Below are 19952 nucleotides of genomic sequence, written 5' to 3'. Positions count from 1 at the left end.
CTTTATACACCTCTATCAGATCACCTCGCTGGTGCCTAGTCTCCAGACACTGTAATTTGCAAAACTTAAGCCTTTCTTCGTAAGAGCACCCCTTTGTTCCATTCACTAATCTTGTTGCCCTTCTCTGTACTCGTTCCAGCAGCTCTACATGCTTCTTGAAATGAGGCCTCCAGACCTGTATACAGTACTCTAGGTGTGGCCTGACCATTGCCTTATACAATGGAATAATCACCTCCTTATCCCTGCTGGAAAAATTCCTGTATATCATTGACAATACTCCATGAGCTACTCTTGCAGCCCGTCTGCACTGCTCAGAGAACTTCATATCTGCCTGCACAATCACCCCCAAGTCCCTTTTATTCTCTACCACTGTCAGTTTAGTACCACAGAGTTGATACGTTGCTCTGGGGTTGCTGTTTCCCATGTGTAGTACTTTACATTTGTCAATGTTAAACTTCATTTGCCACCTCTCAGCCCATCTGCTCAACCTTTCCAGATCCTGTTGCAGCAGCATAGTGTCAGTAGTGTCCTTGACAACCCTGCCAACCTTTGTATCATCTGCAAACTTGGACATTAAGCTTGATATACCATCATCAATATCATTTATAAATACAGAAAACAATAATGGACCCAACACTGAGCCCTGAGGGACTCCACTAATAACATTAGTCCACGATGAGCAGTGTCCATTGATTACCACTCTCTGTCTTCTCCCCCTCAACCACGCCTTTATCCATAGCAGCAATTTGCCTCCAATGTCACACTGCTCCAATTTGTGTAGCAGTCTTCCATGTGCAACAGTATCAAAAGCCTTTCTAAGATCGAAGTATATAATATCAAAGTTATTCCCTGCATCCAGTTCTTTTGTGACTGCATCATAGTATCCAATCAAGTTGGTCAGGCAAGACTTCCCCTTAACAAAACCATGCTGTATCTGAGCTATAACTATAGAAGTACCCATTAACGATCTTTACTTTTCATTTCTGGAACAATTCTCCCTTCCCATGAATATTTCCAAAAAAAATGCAACTTACAGATGTGAAAGTAAAGTGTGAATAAGGCTCCCTGTCTTTAACCTACCCATAGCACTTTTTTAACAGAAACTCCTAAAAAAAAAGTAGAACATGCATTAAAAATGAAGGTGGTTAGTATGCGCCATCAAAATATTGTGATCACTAAATTCATCATTTACAGCACAGTGTGTTAAAAAAGTTTGCATTTTCTGCCTTGCTTTGCGATACGCTGAATTCTCACAAGAAATCACTGAATCATCATATTCACTGAATTGATGTAGCCATCAATTGCCTTTTGCCAAATTGTCGTACACCAAACTGCCATGCACTGAATTGTCACACAACGAATTGATGTCATCCCAGACAAGTGATGGACTTCTTCCCAGAAAATCTAGGAAGTGTTAGTAAAGAACATGGCAAGAGGTTTCACAGAGGCATAAAAGGCATGGAAATGAGGTACCAGGTGAGGCAGAATGTAAAGATGATGGCTGACTATTGTTGGATGGTGAAGAGGGACTGTAAAGTAGAAGGATCTGCAAGAAAATCAAGATAATCAAAATTTGATCCATCGTAGATCAGTTTTAAAGAGAGGTGAGTGTTTAGCGGACTTTTTTTTTTTTTTTAACCACATTGCACTTTTTAATAGTTTTTTCAGCATGAATTCATTTTGTTATAATTTTAATGCACAAATTCTACCAAAATTAATAAAAATTTGTGAAAAATCAAATTTTGTTTCATGATTTTAGAAGAAAACTGATGTGACGAAAACAAACAGAAGTCATTTTTGAAGTCAGCATTATAAATGATTCAGAAACAGCCTTTTCTGGGAAAACGTAAGAATTTTTTTCAAAATGCAGAGTAGTATTATTTTTTTTAATATGCAAATAAAAATTTCTTCTGACCTATATTGAATATACAGGGTTATTCAAAATGATTCATCTGATTTCAAATGACTATATTTTTGAAGTTTACAAATACAGAGTTATTAGTGATACATCAACCAAAAGAAAAACTGTTCTAGTTTTGTCTCTCACCTTATAAGTGCCCTATGTGACTTCCCATAGTTGAACGAGCAACGTCGGGACGATATTCGAATTCTTCCCATACTTGCTCCAGCATGTCCTTTGTCACTGACTCCACAGCAGTAATGATGCGATTTTTGAGATCATCCAGGGTTGTGGGCAATGCTGGCACATACACAGCATCCTCAACGTACCTCCAAAAGAAAAAGTCACACAGCACAAGAACTGGTGACCTAGGGAGACAGCTGTAGAGCACCAAGTCATGAGGTCCACTGTGACCAATCCAACGGTGAGGGAGCACTTCGTTGAGGAAACGGCAAACATCCAAATGCCAATGAGGCAGCACCCCATCTGTAAAATGTATTTTCCGATTCGTTCAACTGGGGAAATAGCCAGTTCTGCAGCATATGCACAGATAGGATTGACCACTCACTGTGTTCTCTATGAAAAAGAAAGGGCCATAAACATTTGCCCGGGAAATGACACAGAAGACGTTAATTTTAGGTGAGTCATGCTCACAATGCCCCATTCCAAGCCCCTGATCTTAGAGCCTGCAACAGAAGCAACCTGTATGGCTTCATAATCAAATGGCATCTCAAAACACACCAAACAGTCGTCTGAGGAATTCCCAGTTCTTGAATGGCGCGGTTTGTTATTGGATGAATAATTTTGAGTTCCTCGGACTACGTACGAAACTCTCTCTCTGATTCTTTCCACATTATCCTCAAACACACACAGTTGTCCTGTGCTTTTGCCTTTACACAAACATCCTGTTTCCTTGAACTGCTGTTACCACCAATGGATGCTCTGAGCACCCGGTGGGTCAGTTCCGTAAAGTCGACGAAACTCATGCTGCACTGTGACTACCGATTCACACCTCGAAAACTGCAGCACACAAAAAACCTTCTGTTGTGCAGTCGCCATTTTCTTACAGACGCTATTGCGGAGCCATATCGTGGCGACCTTCTAAAACTCGTATATTTCCCTTTTCATTTGATGTATGCCAAGTTAACAGACGGTTGATAGGTACGGATTTATGCTCATTTGAAATTGGATGAATAATTTTGAATAATCCTGTATATAAATATAAATGATATATAAATATTATGAACATAAAATATGAATAACTTTAATTTGTTCTGCTAGATCTAGAGCAATAATATCTTTTCGGCAGTCTTTGTTCTAATTTAGAATTAAAATTATCAGATGCCAATGTTTTAAAATTTGTTCTGTTAACATTTTTTATGCAACATCGATGTTATGTAAAAAAGTAAAATTATCACTATAATTCTTCAGTTGTTCAAAGTGATCTTCATTTATATTATTTGTAGTATCTATTCATATTATTTGCATATCTATGAAGATCATATTTTGAATCTGAAACTGTCTTGTCTTCACATTCATATGGAAGCATTTTTCTTCTGCTATTCTCATTTTCTGTGGGAAAACTTGGACTTATTTCAAGGTGATTTTGCTAATATCAGATGCAATTTCAAGAATTTCATTAAAGTGATTATCTAATCTAAAATTTTGATCAATTTCTTTAAATGTTTTATTGATTCTAATCCTGGTCCCGCCAAATGGAGGCAGGATCAGCGCCACCAGTGATCAAGTGGTTGTTTAAGTTAGTACAGTTGGTTAGTGATATATATAAAAAATAAGAAAAGAAAGGTGGATCCTTTCTGGGTTCTTACTTTTGACCTTTAAAGTGCAGAACCACTTCAAGTAAATAAAATAACAGCTGTAGAACCACTTCAAGTAAATAAAATAACAGCAGCATAGAAAATAAACAAAACTATATCCCTTTAGAGATCACTCTATAATCATAAGAAGAAAATCACTTGTCAGGGTCCACTGTTCAGAGAACTTCATATCTGACTGCACAATTACCTCCAGGTATTTTTCATTCTCTACCTCCCTGAGTGTAGTACCACACAGTTGGTACAGTTCTCTTGGGTTACTGCTATACATATGCAGTACTTTGCATTTGTCAATGTTAAACTTTAGTTGCTACTTATCAGCCCATCTGTTCTATATCCTGTTGCAGTAGCATACTGCCTTTACTGTCATTAACAAACCTGCCAACCTTTGTATCATCTGCAAACTTGGACATTAAGCCTGATATACCATCAATTTGTTTTGTGTATTTATCAATATCATTGATAAATACACAAAACAACAATGGGCCCACCACCGAATCCTGGGGAACTCCACTAATAACATTAGTCCACATAAAAAAGTGTCCATTTATTACCACTCTCTGCCATCTCCCACTCAACCATCCCTTTATCCATTGCAGCAACTTGCCCTTAATGATATACTGCTCCAATTTGTAAAGCAGTCTTCCACATGCAACAGTATCAAAAGCTTTCCTGAAATCCAAAATTATTTTTTGCATCCAGTTCCTTTGTTACCACATCGTAGTATACAATCAAATTGGTCAGATAAGACTTTCCCTTAACAAACCCGTGCTGTGGCTGAACTATTACTGCAGTCTTGTCTAGGTGATCCTGCATCACTTCTTTAAAAAGTGACTCCATTATTTTCCTTGGAACAGAAGTTAAGCTAACAGGTCTATAATTATTTGTGTCACTCTTTGAACCCTCCTTTGTGAATTGGGATACATTTACACATCTCCAGTCCATGGAGACCTCCCCCTGAATCTAAGGATGCTCTCATAATTATGGCTAAGGGTTTTCTTACTTCCCTCACTGCCTTCTTCAATATAACTGGATAGATTCCATCCATCCCAGGTGCCTTTTTTATGTTTAACTTCAATAATTTTGTAAACTTCTGTCCTCCCCTTCCTTACAGAATTCCTCATGTGTGAATATGAATGCAAAATACTCATTCAGTTTGTCAGCTATCTGAGCAGGATCATCAACAGCTGAATCATCAATATCAAGTGGACCAATATGATTCATCCCCTTCCTTCTAGAGTTTAGATAAGTTAAGAAGTCTTTGTTGTTTTTCTTTGCATCCTTTGCCAAGGATTTCTTGTAATCAGCCTTCGCTTGCCTAACCTCCTTTATGATTTGATTACAGACTAGCTTATACCTGATATAAGCTTCTGAGTTACCTGATAATTTATATGCTTCTCACACATTTTTCTTCTCTTCTGCGAGCCTCATTAGTTCATTTGACATCCATTTAGGTCTAAATCTTGAACAGTAATTTCTTAGTTGGTATGAAAAGCCTAGTAGCTCCCAAGATTAATTCTTTGAAAGCTTCCCATATAGAATTTGCTGTTTTAAACATCATCAGTTGATCCCACTGTATAGAATTTAAAAACTGTCTGAGACCACTGCAGTTACCATTACAAAAACAAAAACCCTTCCCTTTACACTTGATGGTAGTTACATCTTTAAGTAAATCCCATTAATCAGTACACTGTGATCACTGTCACCTAGTGGTTCCTCTATCTGCAAATTCTTGATGCACAAATAATCACTGCTGATAATCAGATCAAGAGTATTATCCTTCTTGTTGCCCCTTGAACATGTTGATGTAGAAAACAATCCTCCAATAAAAAATCTTTCTAGTGTGCAACTGACCAACCCACAAGTTGCAGTCAATATCTGGAAAGTTAAAATCCCCCATTACAAGACATTCTGATTTACTGGCCCCCTCTATTTCTCTACAAAAATGTTTGTTGTACTCATCAGAGTCATTAGGCCTATAACACACTCCCATTTATACATATACCATTAATAAGAGTGATATCACACATTGTATTGTATATTTTTGGTTTGGTTTAATGGTGCCAAAGAAACTATGCCTACAGTACACCAAGGAAAAACATCATCAATGCCTGTAGGTTTTGGTTTTGTGACCTACATGAGGGAGCCACATACAATACTGTTAATGTGTAGTGTAATAAAATGTCACAATGTGAACTTTTAAAAAGACAGAGCAGGAATAATTGAATTTAAAAGTAAAAAGTGGTTCTTAATGCAGATTTTATCACTATGCAAGATGTGAAAGGAAACTGTTAAAAAAAAAAAAAAAAAAGGGGAAAAATATGGATCAGCTTATATGGTGAGCCAATATGGTGAGTTCACTAGAAAACTTGACATTAATAGTCAAGAAATGCAATATTGGAATGATGTAATCAAAGTAAAATGGCAAGACTTGTGAAGATGCTGCTGCCACTATCTACATCACCCCGGGGGCTCACATCTGGTGAGTATGGGCTTAGCACACCCAGGGTCCTGAGCTGGATATCATCATTCTTCTCTTTCTTGGTGATTCCCTTCTACTTTTGACTCTCTCTCTCTCTCTCTCTCTCTCTCTCTCAGGGTAACTCAGGAACTTTTTTTTTTTTCCCTGGTGCAGCATAAGCCTCAGGCTTCCTTGCACCATATGGTTATTAATAATAATAATAATAATAATAATTATATGCATTTGTAACTTTGTTGAAAATAAAATGAACTATAAATTAAAATATACTGTTTTTGTATCAGTAAATATTAAACAGTTACAATATTATAAAATGTAATAAATGTTTATATATAAAAATAATCATCGCACTGCGTTCTAGATTTTGCCATCATTGTGCAGTGCACCACTGTGTTGGCATGGCCCTATCTAAAAGGATGCATAATAAAAACCACCAAAAATATTTTAAGAGATGGATAATGGATCCAAACATTGCATAACCTTGAAATGTTACATTTATTCTTGTTATCTTATTTTTCATAATTTTTTTTATAAATTCATGCTGGTCTCCACATTCTTATTAATAGATTATAATATTTTATAATTATGATTTTTAAAATTTTTAAAAATTTAAAAGATAGGATACTAAATTTATTTAATAAATGTTGGGAAAAATATAAAATACCAGAGGAATGGAAGATAGCAAAAATTATTTCAATATTTAAAAAAGGAAATAAAAATGATACAAAGAATTATAGAGGGATTAGCATATTAAATACGGTATATAAAATGTATAGCAAAATAATAAATAATAGAATTAAAATTATCTCTGATGAAATATTAATAGAACAGACAGGATTCAGAAAAGGAAGATCATGTACAGATAATATATTTGTATTAAAACAAATACTAAAAAAATGAAAAGAGTTTAATTTAGAAATGCATTTTGCATTTATAGATTATGAAAAAGCATTTGATCGAGTAAACAGACGAAAACTATGGGACATATTGAATAATAAAGGTACCCAAAGCATCTTACAAAAATAATACAGAGTTTATATCAAGGAACAAAAATAGTAATAGATACAGGTAACAAATTAACAGAAGAAAGTATAATAAATCAAGGAGTTAGACAGGGATGTAACTTATCACCAATGTTGTTTAACATATATATCAAGGATATGATATGTAAATGGAAAGAGGAAATTAATACAGAGATATATTTAAATACAAAGAATAGGATTAATACAGTGTTATTCGTAGATGATCAAGTAATTATTCAAGATAGTGAAGATAATTTACAAAGAGCAGTATTTAAATTAAACCAAATAACAGAAGAATATAAAGTTAAAATATCAACAATGAAAACTAAAACAATGGCTTTTAAGGGGAAAAATATGGTGAGAACAAAAATAGTTATAGACAATAAAATATTAGAACAAGTAAAACATTTTAAATATCTAGGATGTGATATAACATATGATGTCGAAGAAGATATGAACCAGAAATTGGGTAAATTTCAAAATATATGTGGAACAATAAAAAGAACTCTGGCTAAGAAAACAAGGAAAGAAACACAATTGATATTTTACAAAGTAATGGCAATACCAATACTTCTTTACGTTTCTGAAACATGGATACCGAAACAAAGAGACATTAAGAGAATACAAGCTGCAGAAATGAAATTTTTAAGATATGTTAAAGGATGTACAAAATTAGATAAAATGCCAAACATAAATATTAGAAAGGAATTAAAGATTTACTCAATTAATGAAAAAATTATAGAATATAGACAAAGATGGAAAGAACATGTAGAAAGAATGGAAGATAATAGATTCCCCAAATTAGCTTACACATATAGAGCAAAAGGAAAAAGAGACGTTATTCTGATTAGAATATTTAGAATGCAGTAAACTGAAGTATGGCTGGCACAGAGTCATACAGATTTTAAAGCTAGATGCTATAACTCCTGGGTTTATATGCAACAGGCTTGCTTCTATTTCACAAAAAATTTCACAACTAACAATTTTTAAATGTTTGACAAGCATATTGTTCTAAGATCTCTAGAATCACTGGCTATCAGGAATCCCTGTGCTGAAATTAATAGCTTACTAAAAACAATATATATAATGAGTCAAGCTTCACACACAAAAGTAGTAGTGAAATAGAAGCAAACCTGTTGCACATATACTCAGGTGCTACAATCTGGGTTTATGTAAAGCCTGCACTACTCTGTGTCATATTTCAGTTTATTCCATAAAACTGCACACAGAACAAAATACCACAATAATAATTCACTAATATGCAATGTGCAAGAATATAGCAACAAGAATGATGTAAGTGCATGAGCACACACACACACACACACACACTAAAAAGAAATGCACTAGTTCCATGTTTTAGAATTGACATGGTAGAAACTTAAAAGATTTGAAAGTGTGGAAAGATTTTTGCAAAAAAGAATAACCATCAAATCCAATCTACATTCCATTCTAATCAATTGAGTGATGACTGCCATTTGGACCCATGATCCATCTCTTAAGATTTTTGGTGTTGTTTATTATGCATTCTTTCAGATACACATGTACTTACCATATCAAGCCCTATGTAACCAGAAAGTTCACACACTAGAATTTAATGCATGTATTCAAGAATATGTCAATGAAGCCTGAGACATATGCTTACTCTAAAACAGCAATGAAATTTAAAAATTTTGATTTCTTTACATTTTTTACAAGTAATTTTTGGACCCCTTTTTAAAATAAATCATGTATTCCTGTAGATAATCACTAAAACTCCTGTAGCATTCAACATGAATGCCAAAGGACATGTTACATTTCCTAATATATAAAATGCATTATATGGATATCTATAATTTCATCTTAAAAAAAATAATGTACCTACGTTATGATAAAACTATCAAAGAAACCACGCTGAAATAAGTGCACAGTTGGATTTATACTTTTTAGTTGCTTTGCTTCAGACATACCATTTTCTCCATGCAATATCAAATATACCTACACAACACAAAAGCATAAAATAAATTAATTAAATACAACCAATAATTATTATGTATAAATAAACAAAAAAGAATAATCTATGATTCAAACACATGGGAGAGTAAAATGTAATGCTATTTTCTTTAAGTATTTAATATGGCAAAAACTGTATGCCCTATGAAATTGTCAAATAAAAGAACGCAGAAATCTTCAATTTATTAATGTTATTTTTCTTCTTCATTGTTTAGAAAGTTTATTTTAGTATTTTGATTAAAATGAGGTATATAAAGCAATTAAAAATTATTTCATAATCTAGTAAAAATTAAATCATGAAATAATTAGAATTTGTTTCTTCTTATTCAAACCCCCCCCCCAAAAACTGAAGTGAAAATTTCAGTTATAATTTGCCGCTGATTTATGTGTAAAACTATTTTTATTTGTATGATGATAACAGGCTGGTTTGTGTACATGCTATATTTGCTACCTAAGGTTCTCCATAACAATATATTGGGATTTGCTATATGTTGCTTTTTTTGGAGAGGTCTGTGTTCAAATCCTATTGAAGATTAGAGGTATTCTTAAGGCTTTTTCAAAAGGCTGAAACAGGTCAAACAAGCACAACATAATTTCAGGCAGCGGGAGAAAGATTTCCCTGTGAATTATTCCTAATTTTTTTGCCAACATAATATGCAAATTGGTTAGGCAACATGCACACATGTGCATGTACAGAAATAATACATAAACCATATGAACTATAACCAAAGTAGTCAATGGCCAAAATTTCCCAAACAAAAGCAATACCACCTACAAAACAGTTTTGTTTTATAACATGTGGGGATACTCATTCAGCTAACAAATAACAAAAGATATATTTTTTTTATTTGTATTAATGCCACATGTTTTAATTCTGTGCTACCTGAAATTATGTTGTACTTGTTTTTCAGTATTAATTTTAAAGTAATGACCTGTGTGTGCATGTGCACACTTACACACATGTGTCAGAAGTGTTGATTTGTTAAAATATAAATAAGGATAAATGTAAGCATACAATATGTGGTAAGCAAAGAAGCAGTGATTTCAGTGCTGTTGCTAGCACATCAAAATTAATGGAATGATTTATTCATGTTGGTGATCTAAGATAATGGAACATGAAGCAAAGGTTCCAACTGAAACATGCCTTTGCTCTGTCTCCTTAATGATATCATGTATCAAATTCTTAACTCTTCATTAATAAAGTTATGGAACTGTCATTAGAAATATCTGATTTATGTTTTATTCACTATGCTTTACCAGTTATTATTTTAATTAATTTATCATAACTATAAAATTATTAGTTAGATTTTGATACTTTTCTCTATGCAAAAATTAAGTCACATTGAATTATCTACCTGTAATTCTGTTTCAAGTATGCATATATTTACTTTTATTTATATTTTATCAACAGTCCAATATCATTAAATTTTCTGAATATCACTTATTCTATATTTTTTTCATAGTTATGAAAAAAAAGTAACTATTAATTATAAATCTTAGCTATATAGTAACTATACAATGCACAAAGGTATTCTTCTGAAATAATTTCTTTGCTTTCTGTGTCTCTGTATTATGTTGTTTTTATCCTTGAATTGTAATAAATAGACCATTACAATTTCTAATACTGGAGTCAATTACATCAAATATGATTTCCTTGTGAGTGAAAAATTTATTAAAAATATCAATCCCCCACAATTAAATCGAAGGTACAATTATGTGCCATTGTCAGATTCTTATGTGTACAAAGGCTATCAGTAGATATGCCAGAAATAATTTCTAGTGTATTTGCAATCAATGGTAAATGTAAAAGAAAGATGACCTGATTCTGAAGGTAGAATGACAAGACAGTTTAGGGGTTGGAGGAAAGGCTGCAAAACTGGCCAGGTTAGCATATTTGCACAAACAACATCAATCATATACAAAAATGCTTTACAGTCAAGTAAATTAACAGCCAGTGGTAAATGTGTTGGTGAAACTGGGAGATAACAATTTAGGACACCAAAACTTGGTCAAAAGTTGCCCCATCAAACAGTTTCTCAACATATTGATGGACTACAGCAAGAACTAGTCAAATGCATGTGGTGAATATTGTGCAGTCTAGGCTGCAATTGCAGTAATAAAGACCCTACTGCACACCATTGTTATTGGCAAATAATAATAAATCATGGAAGAGGAAAAAAATATTGGAAAAGTCTTCATTGGACCTACCACCATCAAGGTTGAAGTGACTAAGGCAGAGAGTGGCACCATCTGGTGTTACTCCCATAACTACTACTCACCACTGGATGCCAAGGCTATAGCAGGTCCACCTCCACAGCTGGATGTAGATGAGAAGTAGAAATATTGAACATACTGCATCGAGTGTCGCACAGGATAAAGTCACTTGCATTCAGACCTTAAGGCAGAGAGGTTGGTTGGAAAAGTCGAAATGTTGTATTCAACATGTGACAAGTTGCTCAATCTTGCTGGAACCATGCCCTAGTATTGTATCCTGGAGATTCCTGCAGTTGTGGGGTCAGAAAATCTCTCAGCATTCAAACACAGCATCCAGAATTAACTGCTACAGCATGGCTGCGCAAGTCCTCAAAGAAGTGTTGGCTGATTATTCCAGAAGCTGACATTGCAGCCTAAATGGCATCTTTAACAATGAAGTGCTCTCTGGTGTTTCAGTCTTGGATTATTCTCACTCCAATAATGACAGTTTCATTTGTTTATGTGCCAGTTCAAATGAAAATGAGCCTCATCAGAGAACAAAATGTTGCCAAATCGGTACATCTTTTGAGCATTTTATTGGTGTAATTTACCCTTGCAATGAAGTCTGACTCTTTTAAATCTTGAACCAATTGGATTTTGTAATGGTGCAGAGTCAAATCTTTCTTAAATATTCAGTGTACAGATGTTCGGGGCAAGTTTAATTCTGCAGCATGCTTCCGAACTGATTGGCACAAATTCTCACGTATTGAAATGTCTACGCGCTCCGCATTCTCATCACTTCTTGAAGTTCTAATGTCATGCAAATTGTAGTGATCATGAAATCTGTGTCTAATGGTAATGATTGAATTATTGTTTTGGTAAAAGGTACTTCGCATAGAGTTTTGTGGAAGGCACCACCAGTGGTTCCCCACATCTGCGCCATGGTACTTTGTGAAGAATTACTTTGAATTAATTTGTAAAAGCCAGAAATCTGTAGTGTCTGGTTTGTGTCAGAATGGTGTTATGTTCTATTGTTGTGTCTCTGCTGGCTGCTTGGCCACAGCACTCCTAGTGGAACCCCACATTGCCTGCCACCACCACCACTGAGAGGTGAACCAGGCTGCCCATTATACTCTGGCTGGCTTCTGCCAGGGTTGCCTGAGCTTCCTGACAGAGATAAAAAAATTTTTTTTTTTAAATTTTGAAGTGAGTAAGGAGATAGTGAAGAAAGGTGGGGTACAAAGTAGTTAAAAAAAAAAAAAAAGAAGGCCACCGAGAAGAGGGCCCCTGCTAGACAATGGAAACAGGGAAGAGTGGGAAGGGGACTGGCCTCAGGGGAGGAAGTCTTGGGAGACAGATGCTCCCACTGGAGTGCCATATGGCAAGTATGCCCACATGGCAAGTATCAATCCTAACCCCAGAAGGGGTTAGCATGACATCATATAAATCCCACGACAGAGAGCTCATCATCAGCAGATCCTACTTGGGAGAGATGGCCCGAGTTTGCATTTAGTTAAGGCTTGAGCTAAACTCCCAACTGGATGAGAAGGAAGTATCCAGGTCAGCAAGGATAGGAGAAGAAAATGGGAACACATCAAGTGATGACTCGGAGAAGCAGGCTGGAATTTATTATTCATATATTTTACTATGCAACGCAGAGCGGATCAGAATGGCGGTTGGTGAGCGACTGCTCACTGATCCTTATAGTTAGATGGCAATGGACGTCAAGGTTGCCCTTCAGCATGAGGGTACTGCAATTTTTGATGGAGAGGGTAAGCTTGTGAATTGTTGTCCAGGCAGCCAGATCAGACAAAACAATGTTGGCTTGGTTTCCAGTGCTGAGCATGTTGGACCCTCGATGAGGAGAACAGGATCATCAAACTGCTTTATTAACCATTCATCAAGAACCATATTCCAGGCTGCAGGTCCCAGGATGGATACTTGAGAACATCTCCTCCATCCTTGGAAATACAATGATATTTTGTTTTTATAGAGATCTTTCTGTGCTCCAAGTAGTTGGTGAGACACCTGTACAAGTCAACAGAGCACTTTGATTCCCAAGCGTGCTTGAGAACACTAGGCTACCACAATGCTATCAAATGCACTATGGAAATTGACAAGAATAGCAACCACATAACGTACGTAAACAAAATGTGTGCTCTGGCCCTATGAAGCAATCCATTACTACTAAATTTCCAAGAACCGGTCTAACGGTAGGGACTAGCTACACGCTCCCCCCACCACTCGTTTCCAAGTTATAAAGAAAACAAAAAGTGCAATTCATTATGGGACACCTTGTATAAGGTTACTGTTAGACCACACTTGGAATATGCATTCAAGTATGGTGACCGCACCTAAAGAAAGACATTGAGCTTCTTGAAAGGGTCCAAAGATGGGTAACTTGACTGGTGAGATTGGCAAAAAGGGTGTCCATATGAGGAAAGACTTTGAATATGTGAGTTGCAGAGCTTGGAAACTAGGCACCTTAGAGGAGACTTGAATGAGGTGTTTAAGGCTCTGAAAGGCATAAGCAAAATGAATGAGGATGAAATTTTCACGGTTATAAATGATTCTATAACAAGGGGCCATAATTTCAAGTTATGTGGTGGGGGGAGATGTTTAGACCAGATTACAGGAAGTTTTACTTTGGCCAGCGAGTTATAAATTACTGGAATAAGTTACCTACATGGGGGTAGAGGCTGACAGTTTGGGGAAATACAGAGGTGAGTTGGATAATTACCTATGGGAGGAGGGAAATGCATAGGTTGTCTATTTCCTTTTCTTTTATTAATTACTTATTTTTTAAAATTTTCTTCTTATTATTATTTTTTTTTTTCTGGCTGGTGCAGGATAAGCCATAGGCTTCCTTGGACCATGTGGCCATTGCTATTACTAATACTAACACCACCCAGAGTAGGCCACCGAGAGACCGACCATAGCCTGTAAAGGTAGGAGGGGGATTGACTGACCTCACTGAACAACAGAAGGCAATTAAGAACCTGCACAATTACTTCCAACACTACCAATCTACCTATCTATAAGAAAAATAGACAAATGGCACACAACACTGTACATCAACAAGGAGAACACACTGATACAAACAGAAGAAACAAAGATGCATGAAGAAGACACTAAATGGCAGACACTACAATGACCTTCATCAAGACTACATAGATAAGATGGCTTCCAATGCTTAGCTTATGAAGGGAAGGCTTTTCCCTGAGACCAAAGAATTTATGCTTGCCATTAAAGACCAGGTAATCAACACTAGGAACTACAGAAAATTAGCATTAGCATTAGTAGAGGCATATGATGCAAGAAAGCAAGCTTATGCAGCATCAGCAAAAAAAAAAAAAAAAAAACCTACTTCTACTTCACCCATCCATTCGTTCGAAATACCTGTCCAGCTGAGCCTTAAATTTATTAATGCTATCAACTTCCACAACAAAGGATGGAAGTCTGTTCCACCAACCAACTACCTGCTGGCTAAAGGCAAATTTCTGCACGTCTATCCTACATCTGTCTTTCCTCAATTTGGATTTTGCCCTCTCAGGTGATTATTCTGAGCAAGAGGAAGAATCCCATCGGCACTGAGCATGCTCAAACCTTTCAAGGCGTTATATGCCTCTATCAGATCACCTCGCTGGTGCCTAGTCTCCAGACACTGTAATTTGCTAAACTTAAGCCTTTCTTTGTAAGAGTACTCCTTTGTTCCATTCACTAATCTTGTTGCCCTTTTCTGTACTCTTTCAAGCAGCTCTACGTCCTTCTTGAAATGAGGCCTGCAGACCTGTATACAGTACTCAAGGTATAGCCTGACCATTGCCTTACACAAGGGAATAATCACCTCCTTATCCCTGCTAGAAAAATTACTATTACTATTACTATTAGTAGTAGAAAATGATGCAAGAAAGCAAGCTTATACAGCATCAGCAAAAAAAAACCCAACACCTCCCATTTCATCTAGTTTGTCTAGTTCTTCCTTGGATTTATTTAAACTGTCAACTTCCAAAAAACAACAGCTGGAAATTTGTTCCAGCAAGTGGGGCTAAATGGGTGCAACCGTCCTTACTCAATTTGTATTTGTGCTCCCTCATGTGTGGTCTGAGCAAGAGGAAAAATCCCATCTGCACTGAGCTTGCTCAATCCATTCAAAGGGTTAAACACTTCAATCAGATCACCTTGAAGGTGCCTAATCTCCAGAGACTGCAATTTTTAGAACTAAAGCCTTTCCTGGTAACAGCACCCCCTTTTCCACTCACCAATCTTGTTGCCCTTCTTTGTACTCATTCCAGCCACTCTATTATCCTTCCTAAATGAGGACTCCAGCCTGAACAATACTCAAGGTGTGGTTTGACCATTGCCTTATACAATGGGATAATCATTTCCTTATCTCTGCTAGCAGAGATAAGGAAATGACTGAACTCCTGTATATCACTGACAAAACCCCCTGAGGTGTATTGGCAACCTGTCTGCATTTGCTCAGAGAACATCATATCTGATTGCACAAGTACCCCCAGGTCTTTTTTAGCTTTCCACTACCCTGAGTGCAGCACCACACAATTTGTACAATTCTTTGGGATAATGTTACCCATATGCAGTGCTTTGCATTTATCAATGATAAACTTCAATTTCCATTTTTTAGTTCATCTCCCAACCTTTTATATGCCTCTAGCAGTAGCATACTGTCATTAACCACCTTGCCAACCTTACTATAATCTGAAAACATGGATATTAAGCCTGATATGCCTTCATCAATAGCATTGATAAATGGAGAAAACATAATGGACCTAACACCGAAACCTGGGGAACTCCACTAATAACTTTAGTCCATGAAGAGCAATGTCCATTGATTAGTATTGTCTTCTCTGACTCAACCATCCCTTTATCCATAGCATCAACTTACCTTTAATGCCACACTGCACTGATTTGTACAGCAGTCTTTTATGTGCAACAGTATCAAAAGCTTTCCTGAAATCCAAGTAAATTATACCAAAATAATTTTTTGCATCCAGTTTCTTTGTGGCCACATTGTAGTAAAAATGCTGCATTTGAAGTATAACTGCAACCTTGTCTAGATCCTGAATTACTTTCTTTACCAGTGACTCCAGTATTTTCCCCGGGAACAGAAGTTAAACTAACAGGTGTAATTACTTGTGTTACCCTTTGATCCCCCCCCCTTGTTAATTGAGCATACATTCACACATCTCAAGTCTGCAGGGACCTCCCCCAAATTCAAGGATGTTCCATACTGATGGCTAAGGGTTTGCTTACTTCCTTCACTGTCTCCCTTAATATAACTGGAAAGATCCCATCCATCACAGGTGCCGTTCTTATGTTTAACTTCAAAAATTTCTCTTCCACTTTCCTCTCAGTTATTACAAAATCATTTAGCTCCCTGTTAGCACTTGATAAACTTCTGGCATCCCTTTCCCTAAAGAATTCCTCATGTATGAACAGAGATGCAAAATACTGATTCAGATTATTAGCAACCTGAGCAGGATCACAACAGTCAAACTACTGATAGTGAGTGTACCAATTTGATTCATTCCCTTCCTTCTAGTGTTTACATAAGTAAAGCCTTTGCTGTTTTTCTTTGCAACCTTTGTCAAAGATTTCTTTTAATCTGCCTTCGCTTGCCTGACCTCCTTTGTGACTCGATTAGACTAGTTTATATCTACCATAAGCTTCTGTGTGCATCCCGTGAACATTTCGTCTCTACCACAAGTTTCATCAGTTCATCTGACGAAAAAGAACCTTGAAGAGTATTTTTTTTCATGGTTGGTATGAAAAGCCTAGTAGCTTCTATGACTAATTACTTGGGCACTTCCCATTTAGAATTAACTGATGGTAACATCAGTTTGTCCCACTGTATAGAATTTAAAAACTGTCTAAGACCATTGTACTGACCTTTACAAAATCAAAAACCCTTTCCTTTACCCATGAGTAGTTACATCTTTAAGTAAATCCCAAATCTATATGCTATGATCACTGCCACCTAATGGTTCTTTTATCTGCAGATTCTTAATACTTGAATAATCATTGCTGATAATCAGATCAAGAATATTACTCCCTCTTGTTGCCTCTCTAACACACTGCTTTAGAACAGAAACCCAATAAAATTTCTCAAAATATGCTTATTCCCAATGCATAAGAACTTTTTTCCAATGTTAAATTCCCTATTATTACACAATTATTAAATTTTGCTTAATATATTTGTAGAAGGCAGCTGTTGTCCTTTTAACAGTCAATCTTTTGTCCACTTTGAACAATTTTTTTTTTTCAATGCCAATATGGCTACCAGAGCCAACACTACACTATTCCTCTTTATGAGGATAGCATCTTGGACTGTAATCATGGCAAAGAAGCTCACAGTGTTTGCGTGCAAGTACTCTCCTGTCAGAGTTCTGGTAAACTTGTTCAGACTTACTCAAACAACAGATAAAGTTGTGGAATATCCACAGTGTATGGCTAACTAAAGGATGTAATCAATGAATTAAAAAAAATTAAGAAAAGGGACACAATACCATTGAGTACAGTTTTTGTTGTTTTAGTAGTTTTCTGCCCATAGTCTATGCTGGTCACAGTGGACCAGTTCATATAATATGCCAGTTTCCATATTTACTGTGTATTATGTCGGTACAAATGTATTCTCAGGCATACATTCCTGTATATCATTGACAAGACATCATGAGCTACTCTTGCAGGCCATCTGCACTGCTTAGAGAACTTCATATCTGCCTGCACAATTACCCCCAGGTCCTTTTCATTCTCTACCACTATCAGTGTAGTACCACAGAGTTGATATGTTTCTCTGGGGTTGCTGTTTCCCATATGTAGTACTTTACATTTGTCAATGTTAAACTTCATTTGCCACCTCTCAGCCCATCTGCTCAACCTTTCCAGATCCTGTTGCAGCAGCATAGTGTCAGTAGTGTCCTTGACAACCCTGCCAACCTTTGTATCGTCTGCAAACTTGGACATTAAGCTTGATATACCATCATCAATATCATTTATAAATACAGAAAACAATAATGGACCCAACACTGAACCCTGAGGGACTCCACTAATAACATTAGTCCACGATGAGCAGTGTCCATTGATTACCACTCTCTGTCTTCTCCCCCTCAACCACCCCTTTATCCATAGCAGCAATTTGCGCAGCAGTCTTCCATGTACAACAGTATCAAAAGCCTTTCTAAGATCCAAGTATATAATATCAAAGTTATTCCCTGCATCCAGTTCTATTGTGACTGCATCATAGTATCCAACCAAATTGGTCATGCAAGACTTCCCCTTAACAAAACCATGCTGTGTCTGAGCTATAACTGAAGCCTTGTCTAGATGATCCTGCAGTGCTTCTTTAGCCAGTGCCTCCATTAATTTTCCTGGAACAGAAGTTAAACTCACAGGTCTATAATTACTTGTGTTGGCCTTTGATCCTCCTTTGTGAATTGGGGTCACATTTGCACATCTCCAGTCTGTGAGTACCTCCCCTGAGTCCAAGGAAGCTCTCATAATTATGGCTAAGGGTTTGCTTACTTCCTTTGCTGCCTCCTTTAATATAACTGGATAGATCCCATCCACCCCCAGGTGCCTTTCTTGTGTTTATCTTCAACAATTTCTCCTCCACTTTACTCTCAGTTATTACAAGATTCTCTAGCTTACTGCCAGAGTTGAATACACCTCTGGCATTCCCCTCGCTGAATAACTCCTCATGTGTGAATGTCGATGCAAAATATTCATTTAGTTTGTTAGCTACCCGAGCAGGATCATCAACAGTTGACCAATCGATATCAAGTGGACCAATCTGATTCATCCCCTTCCTTCTAGAGTTTACATAAGTAAAGAACTCTTTGTTGTTTTTCTTTTCATCCCTTGCCAAAGATTTCTCATAATCTGCCTTTGCCTGCCTAACCTCCTTTGTAACTTGGTTACAGATCAACTTGTATCTATCATAGGCTTCTGTGTCACATGTTAATTAATATGTATCCCATGCATTTTTCTTCTCTGTCATATGCCTCATTAGTTCATCTGACATCCATTTAGGCCTAAACCTTGAACAATATTTCTTAGTTGGTATGTAAAGCTTAGTAGCTTCCAAGATAAGTTCTTTGAATTCTTCCCATTTTGAATTTGCTGTTGGTAACATCTTCAGTTGGTCCCACTGTATAGAATTTAAATACTGTCTCAGACCATTGTAGTTGCCTTTACGAAAGCAATAACCCTTCCCTTTACCCCTCATGGTAGTTATCTCTTTGAGTAAGTCCCACTTCAGCACACTGTGCTCACTGCCACCTAGTGGTTCCTTTATCAGCAGAATCTTAATGTATGAAGAATCACTACTGATAATCAGATCAAGAGTATTACTCTCTCTAGTTGCCTCCCAAACATGTTGATGTAGAAAACAATCATCCAATAAATCCCCAAAAGCCTTGCTAGTGTATGAGTGACCAACCCACAAATTCCAGTGAATATCTGGGAAATTAAAATTCCCCATTATAAGACTCTCTGATGTACTGGCCCACTCTATT

General features: G+C 36.4%; 1 protein-coding gene across 1 annotated transcript in view; it reads right to left on the bottom strand.

The window, feature by feature from the left end:
* The window catches only part of LOC150079403 (polycystin-1-like protein 1), a 445550-nt gene that overhangs the window by 169333 nt on the left and 256265 nt on the right, over positions 1-19952 (bottom strand). The window contains exon 25 of the mRNA XM_090383053.1: positions 9098-9210. Coding sequence (XP_090239179.1) covers positions 9098-9210 — 113 coding nt within the window. The remainder of the gene's footprint in view (positions 1-9097; positions 9211-19952) is intronic.

The sequence above is a fragment of the Mastigoproctus giganteus genome, chromosome 10 (genome assembly GCF_048544385.1).
Source record: "Mastigoproctus giganteus isolate SK-2022 chromosome 10, ASM4854438v1, whole genome shotgun sequence".
Lineage (NCBI taxonomy): Eukaryota > Metazoa > Arthropoda > Arachnida > Uropygi > Thelyphonidae > Mastigoproctus > Mastigoproctus giganteus.
This window is presented reverse-complemented; position numbering and strand designations above follow the sequence as displayed.